General features: G+C 49.6%; 1 protein-coding gene across 5 annotated transcripts in view; it reads right to left on the reverse strand.

Annotated features, from left to right (window-relative positions):
• The window catches only part of Tmem120b (transmembrane protein 120B), a 36245-nt gene extending 29180 nt beyond the window's left edge, over positions 1–7065 (reverse strand). For all 5 annotated transcript variants that reach the window (XM_026784240.1, XM_005344428.2, XM_026784235.1 and 2 more), the window contains exon 1: positions 6892–7065. In XM_026784240.1, the coding sequence (XP_026640041.1) occupies positions 6892–6960 (69 nt within the window). In that variant the 5' untranslated portion in view covers positions 6961–7065. The remainder of the gene's footprint in view (positions 1–6891) is intronic.
• Between the last annotated feature and the right edge of the window lie 3718 nt (positions 7066–10783).

Genomic DNA, 10783 nt, shown 5'->3' on the forward strand with positions numbered 1-10783 from the left:
TGCACAGAGAACATGCACACGTAAACACAAGTTGTCCTCCGACCTCCACAGTGCACAGGAGCACACAGGCGTGCACAGAAAACACACACACATAAACACAAGTTTGCCCTCTGACCTCCACAAGGCACTGTAGTATATGCCCCATCCATAAGAAATAAATTTAGCAAAACAAACAAAACCTAACCTTAACGAAATGTGGATGAGATTGCATTTGGATTAAAAAACAAACAAACAAAAAGGCTAACAGCTCTGTAAGCCAGGACGCCCCTAGAGTCTTTCCTTCGTGCCTAACTGCCACCTGCCACACTTAGAAGACACAAACAAGTGAGTTTCCAACGAGGCACAAATCCAGGCCACCTCTCTCTTCCTCTGAGGCCCCATGCTCCACTCCTGTGGGAAGGTGAGGTTGCCATCTCCAGGTCCCAGCAGGACTGTGAACCATCTGGAACCACCTTCTTAACAATGCAATTCAAGATCCAGAACAGGGAAGCTATTCGTCCACGCCAACATCCCAGACAGGAATCTCCAGACAGGTAAATCTCATGGCACCTACAGACGAGCTCTGGCCCAGGGGCATTAGCAGTTGGTGTCAATCCAGCAGCTTGCAACAGAGCCAGGGTCACCACCAGAGTGCACGCTGCCTTATAGCTGTGCCACTGGCTGGTCGTAAACATCTAAGAGATTACTTCCATGGAGCCTGCTGTCCAAAGCATCTTCAAGGAGGCTCTTGGATGCTGACTTTCCCTAAGGAGGACCTATCACCATGGAAACACAACCAAACATGGCAAGTTCACTTCACCTCAAACTTGTCATTCCCGTACTGGGAAATATTCTGAGTCATGTAGTGCCAGGATTGACAGGTGATGTCTGCCATAGGACAGGGATAGGATTGCACACGTGGGTGTGCAGCAAGGAGTCAGGGTAAGACAATGGGTGAGTGGTGACACTCTGCAATCACGGGCTGACTGAGTTATGGCTTCGCTCTTGCCTCAGCTGGATAAAGGCTAAGAGGAGAGGCCTGTGTGAAATGGTCTCGCACTGCTACAAAGACATGACAGTGAGAAGAATGGCAGGTTACCCAGGATCTGACATTTCACTGTTTGCCTTGACATTTGTAATTATCCTTACTTGTGGGGAGGGCTGCCAAGACACAGTTTGAGAATCACAGATAAAGACAATTTCTTTTTTTTTTTCTTTCTTTCTCGAGACAGGTTTTCTCTGTAGCTTTGGAGCCTGTCCTGGAATTAGGTCTTATAGACCAGGCTGGTCTCGAACTCACAGAGATTCACCTGCCTCTGCCTCCCGAGTGCTGGGATTAAAGACATGTTGTGCCACCACCGCCCGGCAGATAAAGACAATTTCTATTACATGGCTTTAGCCAAAATTAAAAAAAAAAAAAAAAAAAAAAAAGGTTCTCCATCACCCCTTTCTGGTTTTTTTTTTTTTTAAAAAAAAACCTTTCTGGTTTCCCTGTGTGGAATCACTCCCCCCCCCCCACCGCCTATTCCAGGAACCCCACGGACCCCACTCCCAGACTCCAGAGGCAGACGAATGACCAGTGTCAAGTTAGTACAGTGATGGCAGGACAGCTGGATAGGAACAAGGTCTCAGAAAGACGGCCTTGAACTCAGGATCCTCCTGCCTCAGCTCCTGAAAGCTGAGATTCTGCGTGTGTCCATTTCACACAGGCCTCTCCTCTTACCATACCTGGCCTTAGCTACCGTCATCACAACAAGGAGGAAGGCTGACTGGCAATGAAACCCAAGTGAGGGGACAAAGAGAGACACAGGCCAACACAAGTGAGCTCCTGGATCCCGTCCTGCTTACAGTCATTTCTTCTGGACTTCCCAATTCAGGAGTTCCTTTTTTGGCTAAAAACCAGAGAACTGGGTTCTGTCGCTAAGAGTTATAACTAAGAGTCTTAACCGGGCATAAGGAAGTTCCACAAAAACAGAGAGACCCAGTAAGTTCCACACTTTCCTTCTAGGGGCCAGTGAAATGGCTCGGAGGGCAAAAGTGCTTGCCACCAAGGCTGGAACACACACAGTGGACAGAGAACCAGGTCCTCTGATGCCACACATTTATCTGCTATGGCTCACAGCTCTCTCCCAAGTGTAAATAAATGTTAAAAAAAAAAAAACAACTACAAAAAGCTTTCCTCCTAGAGTTTTAAGGAATTCTTGAGATAGATACCCCGGCGCCCACTGTGTAGGGGCACAGGAGCGTCTGAATCAAACAGTAGACCTGTGTTCAAATTCTGACCTGAAGAGTTTCCTTCTCTTTTTTATTTATGTATCCGTCCTGGAACTCTCAGCCCCACAGTAGGTCCTCCTGCCTCTGCCTCCCGCCACCATGCCCCGCCAACTAACTGGATGATTTCCAAATTCCTCACTCAGCTTTACTCCCGATGTATAGAAAGGAGGGGCCGTGGCGTGGAGTCAACGGGACAGCCATGTGTCACATAGTTCACTATGGCACTGGACAGCATTACTGCCGGTCTCTGTCGAGCTCGGAGTGGTGGCTTGCTGCATGTCAGATGCCAGACTGTGGCAACAGAAGGCGGACCTGGGCCCAGGGAATCCTGACTCCCCAGCAGCCTTCTTTCTACTACACCTGCTTCTAAAGTGAGAGGCTCCCAGGGCAGCCAACATAAAAGAAGAGCAAAGGCCAACCAGACTTACCTCTACATGGATCTGCCTTGAGTACAGACTTGGCCAGGGACAGTGGTGGCACTCGCCTTTAATCCCAGCACTAAGGGAGGCAAAGGCAGGAAGAAAATTTCTGAGTTCAAGGCCAGCCTGGACTCCCAGAGAGAGTTCCAAGACAGCTGGGGCTACATGGAAAGACCTTGCCTCTTGCCTCTAAAGAGAGAGACATAGACTCCAGGACCAGACAGCTCAGCAGGGAAGGGAGCTTGCTACTAAGCCTGATGACCTGAATTCAACCCCGAACCTTAAACAGGGACAATTACGTCCCACAAGCTGGTCTCTGGCCTCCTATACATGTGCCGTGGCATCAACACACACGCACACACATAAATAAATGTACACGGTGGAAGGGGCTCCAAGATAGGGTTTCTCTATGTTCCATGTGGTCCTGGGGCTCACTCTGTAGACCAGGCTGGCCTGCCTCTGCCTCCCGAGTACTGGGATTAAAGGTGTGCGCCACTACTGCCCGGCTATAAACTTACAGGTTTTTTTTGTTTTGTTTTGTGTTTTGGTTTTTCGAGACAGGGTTTCTCTGTGGCTTTGGAGCCTGTCCTGGAACTAGCTCTTGTAGACCAGGCTGGCCTCAAACTCACAGAGATCCGCCTGTCTCTGCCTCCCGAGTGTTGGGATTAAAGGCATGCGCCATCACCGCCGGCAAATGTACAGTTTTATAATTAGAAAGTGTGTGTGTGGAAAGCCACCTCAGCCATTACTAGTGCTTGCTACTCTTGCAGAGGACCCAGTACCCACACCGGGCAGTTCACAATTCCAGCTCCGGAAGATCTGCCATTGTCTTCTGGACACCTTGAACTCCTGTACTCACGTGTGCATAAACACACACACGTGTGTGTGCACACACATACATACACACATAATTAAACAGAAATCTTTTGGGGGGAGGAGAATATGCAGGTGCTGGAGCTCAACCGTCTATTTTCAAATCTTACAGGCCTTAGGCAAAAGACTTAACCCTAGGTTCTATTTCTTGGGGTCTTAATGAGATAATGCTGATCTTCCCGTATCTGAGCTCACCCCCTATTTTTATTTTTTGTGGTCTGGAGCCAGTGGCTTGCCCATTTCAAGTCTTTACAATGGTGTACAAAGCCCCAGTGATCCCTGAAGCCAGACACTGAGAAAGGCTGCTTCCTGTGCTGGGAAGGATGGGGTCAGGTTTCCAGTGATGTAAGGCAGAAACTGATCGTTAAATCTACAGGCCCGGTGTCTGTACGTGACCTTCTGATCACAAACAGGCCAGGGGGCCAGGTGCCTGCTGATATCTGACTGATGCTCGATTCACGACCACCTAAACACTAAGTCCCGGTGAGGACTCCGCTGTCCCTAGTCCAGCAAAGCCACAGGAAATGTAAAGCCAAGTCCACAGAAAACAGACCTTTCCCTAAATCCCATGCACTGCCCTAGGGCTCTTTTAGATGAAGGGGGATTCCAAAGACCTTTGAAATGTTCCAGGGTCTGAGACACAGTCCAAAAAGGGAAGGAGAGGTAAAACATAGACAAAACACATCTCCCGCAGAAATGAAGAGGTGCAAAACTGGAAGCCGCGATCCTAGATTCTTAGGAGGATGCAGGAAAACTTTGGCTAATCAGGATTTCTTCATGACAAAAAAAAAAAGTCCTTGCTATTGTTAACTTTTCCAGCAGCCAGACCCACTCCCCCCACACAGACAGACACACACAGACAGACACACAGACACACACAGACATACACACACAGCTATATCACCTTTGTCTCCCCATAAATGTCTCTCATCAGAATCTCTGTTCAACATATACACAACATACACCCTGGACTTAGGACACTTTCTTCCCAGGAGTTCAAAATTCCCATGTGTGCAAAACAAAAAGCAAACAACAACAACAAAAGGCAGATTCAAGACATTTCCAGCACTAACTTTCAGAGTGGAATAACTGTGCGATCCCAGCTAGGGCAATCAGCATGTCCACCCCTCAGTTTCCTCTGTTTCTTCCTCTTCAAATAAAAACTGTAGAGTTGGGACAAGGCAGCTGGATGTGGTGGCACATGACTTTAATCCCAACACTTGGGATGCAGAGGCAGGAGGATCTCTGGGAGTTCGAGGCCAGCCTGGTCTACAAGAGCTAGTTCCAGTTTAGGCGCCAAAGCTACAGAGAAACCCTGTCTCGAAAAAATAAAATAAAAAATAAAAATATTAAAAGGTAACTCCAGTTCTAGGGGGTCTAACACCATCTTCTTCTTCTGGCCTTCACAGGCACCAACACATTCATGGCATACACACACAAAGGGACACAAAACTATAAGTAAATAAATAAGAGGACTGGAGAGATGACTTAGTGGCTTAAGGGCTCTGGCTACTCTTGAACAGGACCCAGGTTTAAATCCTGGAACCCACGTGGTGGCTCACAACTGACTGAAACTCCAGTTCCAGAGGATCCGACGACACCCTCTTCTGCACCAGGCATGCGTGTGGTGCACAGACAGAAATACAAGCAAAATGAGCCCCAAGCAGCCATCCATTGCTGAACTCAGCAGCTGACCACCAGGCCTGCACCAGCTGGGTGCCTCTTCCTCAAAGGAGGCTCCGAGGAGCTGACACTCCACCACCTCCACTCCGCAGGTCCTTCTACCATGCTTGCTGCTCAACACCTCACAATGGTATCCGGATCAACTCCTAACTCCCGGTCCTTGGTCACCCAGCACCGGACACGTCATGACACCTTCCTGTCCAAGCCAGAACATAACAAATCAAAGGATTCCTTTGCAACATCTGCCTGCCAAGACTTGCTACCTAATTGTTGTTAATTGCATTAATTGCAGAGTTCTGCAGTGCACGGCTCCTCCTCCTTGTAGTTTTAAAAGCAAGTCACAAGGAAGAACTCTGAACAAAAGTCCCACTTGGGGAACCTCTTCTCCCACTCCCAACTCTAAGACCCACTGCAGCCCAGTGGGACAGATTGTTAAGTGGCTGCGTCTTCTCCCTGAATGTGGAACCAAAGGGGCCCCAGAGAACCATGAGGGATCCAAGGCCTAGATCTGAAAGAGGAGGCACCAACCCACCCATGTGTGCCGGGGAGACCACGAAATGATAACAGCCTTCATACCTGGGTACCTTCGTACCTGGGTACCTTCGTACCTGGGTACCTGAGCCTTGCTGCTCAGGCTCACCAGCATCCCGCTGCACCTACATCAGGACCTTACAGCCTCACTTTAGAAAGACCAATCACAGCACCCTGGACAACATCCTCCTCTGGACAAGGCAGAACTATAGGGACAGGGGAAATGACAACGTTTCTACGGAGGGGAGGAGGGTGGGAGGGATTTCAGGCAACCCAGTGGTTCGAGAGGGAACCGTGTGTTCTTCCTCTTGGACATCCCCCAGTTTTCCTGAGTCTCTAGTCCCCGGAGCACACAGCGGAGGCCTCTGTGGACCCTATGAGAAGAACCCTCCTGATGAGACCGCGATGCCATTCTTCCCAGAGCCAGCTCTTAGGTCCACCTTCGACCTATCGGGTGGAAAGCCCTGAGTCAAAGGGTGAGGGTTGGGTGCAATCCTCTATCGCTGGGTGAGGCAGCCAGCTGTCAACTGACAGATGCCTGCCATCCAGAATGACAAACTCGGCTTGCAGCAGCCTACAAGCAGAACCACATCAGACCCCCCCCAAAGACAGGGCTACGACTGTGATCTCTGATCAAGGTGAAAACTGCTGAGTGCATCTCTCAAAGCGCAGCTGCAGGAAGGGCTGCCCCGCTAGCAGAGAGAGAGAGAGTAGTTGAGCAGCCAGCGGCAGCTGGACTGTAGCAGAGTTGAGGGAGACCCCTGCGTGGGGGCTGGTCTGGTGTCCTTCCGAGCGTCACTATTTCCTCGTGAACACACCTAGAACTTATCCTCAGGAGCCAGAGACCAACTTTCTGCACCGAAGGGGGAGCGTGAAGCAAAGAGCAAGTGAGAGGGCGGGAGAATGGGGGCTTCGACTGGGTGCCCCAAGAGGTTGAGAAGCCGAAGCCCTGGGAAATAGGAAGGGGCTGTGCCAAGCCACCCACCAGCCTATCGGACGCACAGCCTGGACCACCCTCTGGGTCCTATCGCCCCACCTTCACCTCCGGGGCTGGGGGCTGGGGTGGCTAGGTGGGGAAGGCACCACACGGCAGGTAGTAGCAGAGTTGCAGGACCAGGTGGCCCGGCCCTACCTGCAGCTCCTGAAATTCTCCTTCCAGCTCATGCCACTCGCGCTCACAACGCTCCAGCTGCCCGGACATGGTGCAATGATGCAAGGCGGCGGTGGCTCCCGCAGCGTGGCCCGACCGGGCACCAACACCCCACGCCCGCCCTCTCACTCGCCGCCTCCCGAGGCACCAGCTGTTCCTGCGCAGCCGGAGCCACGCGCGCATCTGATGTCACGAGCCCCGCCCCGGCGCCAGCTCCACCCCTCGATAGAGGGTGGGGTCCGCGCGTGCGCACTCGCTTCCCTGCTTCCGCCCGCGTGGACGGCTCAACTTTACGTTCTTGATTAGATCAGCCTCCTCTCCTGCTCCTGTGTAGTACGTTTCTCCTCAGAGTGGGTGGAGGGCTTATCTGTAAGCTGCATTTGTGGCTTATGTTACTTAGATTGTGTCTGTGGGGAGAGTGGGGTGGAAAAAGATTTGGGGGAGGTAAAAATCATGTACCCCTTAACATTGCCTGACCCAGGAGGCCAAACCAGCGTCTTGGAATGCCAGAGTTGACAGTGACCGTGTAATAAGGTCAAGGGCAGGGTGGGAAAATGCAGACTTGGCTCTGACAGCTCACATTGGCATTGGTATTTATTGCAACCAATACTGCCTAGATTCCTGTCCTCTATGACACTAGGTGACTGCTGACAGCTGCTGCTGTCATTCAGAAGACACCACCACCTCTAAGTTTATCGAATGCAGTTACTTCCCTTTCCCTGCAAAGTCCAGCAGGAGCTGCACCAGCCTGCCTTTCCAGCCACACCTCTTATTTTAACTGCCCTGGTTCCAGCTCTCCAGACAAATCTCATCACAACTTGGCATCTTCCCTCTGAGTCTTCATGTAGTGGCTTCTAGCCCATTCCTGGAGCCTCATTCACAGGGTACCTGCAGCCAGGTGTGGTACTGCACACCAGCCTTGACAGCATAGCAAGATTGTCTCAAAAAATTAAGCAAAATAAAGCGAAATATCAAACCATGCCTGTAGGGGCTGGAGAGGTGGTTCAATGGTTAAAAGTCCATTCTGCAGACCAAGTTTGGGTGGCGTGCACTTGGGAGGCAGAGGCAGGCAGATCTCAGTGAGTTTGAGACCAGCCTGGTCTACAGAGTGAGTTCCAGGCTCACTGGGACTACACACTAAGATCCTGTTAACTTGATTAATTACTTAAGAGGCACCCCCTTAACATTAGTTTCATAGGGCTGCAGTCACTACAAGTGGGTAGCCCAAACCCTAGAATGCACTTCTCTCACAGTTAAGAGGCTACAAACCTAAAACAGAAGTGCTAGGAACGCCTTGCCCCACCTGAGAGCCTGGGTAGAGAGGCCTTCCCTGCTGCCTAGCGGCTCATGGCAGGGGCTGTCCACCCTAGGTGTGCCTTAGCTTTCAGCTGCATTGTTCCACTCTCTGACCTGCGGCCGAGGGGCCTCTCTGTGTGCCCTCGCTTATGAATGAGAGCTCCAGAAAGAAGCTGCACCTTCTCCTGAACCCTCTGCAAAGCTGGGTAACTGATTAGAACTTCAGTGATTGTGGAGAGGCCGGGATATTGCAGGTCCAGAGACTAATTACGGTTTATCGTGGGCTTTCATTTAGGGGGCTAAACAGCCATGGCTTGCCCACCTCTGCATCAGACCTAACATATAAAATTTTCTGAAACCTATTAACTGAATAAAATCTTAATTCCTGCTGGCCAAAGACTGAAGGTGTCATCAGGTAGCATCTCAGGCCTAGAACTAGGATGTCTCCACTTGTCTATAACTCAATGTTTTTTTTGCAGTGTATTTTTAAGTGTCTTGATTTATGACTTTCTTTGTTCAGTTACCATCAAAACTGCATCAAACTGCTATCCATTGGGATATGGGGTACTAAATCTCTGTTCCTGTGTCATGGGCTATCATATTTGGCCTCAGAATAAATTATCTCTCTTTTAAAAAAACATTTATTTTATATCATATATATGAGTGCTTTGCCTGCATGTCTGTGCATCATGTGTGTGCTGGCACTCAAGGACGCTCTGGAACTAGAGCTGATTGTGAGCTGTAGGGAGCCAGACAGGATCGCCATTACAAGATGGTGCCGACATCCTGTCTTGTTGGAAATAAATAACTCCATATTTGGCTATGCCTTTGGGAGCTGCATGTCCCCCGCTTCCCGCATGCGCTGGATAAGGGTCCTTGGGCCTATCCCAACACAGTCTAGTGTCAGCTGATGGTGGCAGCCAATCACAGGGCGACCCGTGTGCCTACTCCCTATATAAGCAGCTGCCTTAGTGCTCTGGGGGGGGGGGCCCTCGCTTCCTGCCCCTCACTTCCTGTCCCTCGCTTTCTGCTCTCCTTCAACCAAGGGCACTCCATTAAAGCGTGATCTGAGAAGAATCCTCGTGTGGTGGTTGTTCTTTCTTGCTGGTCGAGAAGTCCGCCACAGGGAGCCACCATGTAGGTGCTGAGAACTAAACCTGGGTCCCTGCAAGAGTAGCCACTGCCCTTAACCGCTGAGCCATCTCTCAAGTCCGGAATAGACTATCTCTTATCCCCTTTGAGGTGTGTGTTGTGTTGCAATGCGGACACTACCTTTTGCTAATGTAACCTCATCTCAACTAATAATAATAACATCCATAAACACCGTATTTCCACGTAAGCTCATACTGGGAGGTGCTAAATATTAGCACATCAGCATACTTTCCTCTGGGTCATAATGACACTCCAAAAATAGTCAGAAACTGGGCAAGAGAGAACAGGGACCCAGGTTCAAGTACCAGCCCTTACATGGCAGTTTGTTTGTTTGTTTATTTATTTATTTATTTATTTATTATGTATGCAGTATTCTGCCTTCATGTATCCCTGAAGGCCAGAAGAGGGCACCAGATCTCATCACAGATGGTTGTGAGCCACCATGTGGTTGCTGGGAATTGAACACAGGACCTGTGGAAGAGCAGCCAGTGCTCTTAACCTCTGAGCCATCTCTCCAGCCCTACATGGCAGTTTATAACCATCTTTTAACCCCACTTCCAGCGGGTAGGATCCTCTATTCTGAATCCTCAGGCATCAAACACATATGTGGCACACAGACAGACATTCAGGCAAACATTCATAAACATAAAATAAATTTTAAATAGAGGCAGGTGGATCTCTGTGAGTTCAAGGCCAGCCTGGTCTACAGAGAGAGTTCCAGGACAGCCAGGGCTACACAGAGAAATCCTGTCTGGAAAAAAAATCATTTAAATAAATAAATAATCAGAAATCCACACCTTATCTCAATCACTTACCTACCATCTGCTTAGTTTATGTGACAGAGGTTGTCATTTTCTGAAGGGTTTGGTTTTTTTTTTTTTTTTGTTTTGTTTTGTTTTGTTTTTGTTTTCGAGACAGGGTTTCTCTGTGGTTTTGGAGCCTGTCCTGGATCTAGCTCTTGTAGACCAGGCTGGCCTCAAACTCCCAGAGATCCGCCTGCCTCTGCCTCCCGAGTGCTAGGATTAAAGGCGTGCGCCACCACCGCCCAGCTTTTCTGAAGGGTTTGGTTCTGGCTGAGTGTGTATGTGTCTTGTCTCTCCAGGGCTGAGGAGTCTCTACAAGACCTCAAAGAACTTGCCTCTGTCTTCACTGTCAGCAAATCCTAAGAGCTTTGATGTGGGAGTGTCATATATCAATCTGTTCATTTCATTGGTTAAACAATAAAGAAACTGCTTGGCCCTCATAGGTTAAAACATAGGTAGGCGGAGAAAACAGAACAGAATGCTGGGAGAAAGAAGCTGAGTCAAGGAGTCGCCATGATTCTCCCACTCCAGGCAGACGCAGGTTAAGATCATTCCTGGTAAGCCAGCTCGTGGGCTACACAGATTAATAGAAATGGGTTAGATCAATATGTAAGAGCTAGCCA

This window comes from Microtus ochrogaster, chromosome 2 (assembly GCF_000317375.1).
Source record: "Microtus ochrogaster isolate Prairie Vole_2 chromosome 2, MicOch1.0, whole genome shotgun sequence".
Lineage (NCBI taxonomy): Eukaryota > Metazoa > Chordata > Mammalia > Rodentia > Cricetidae > Microtus > Microtus ochrogaster.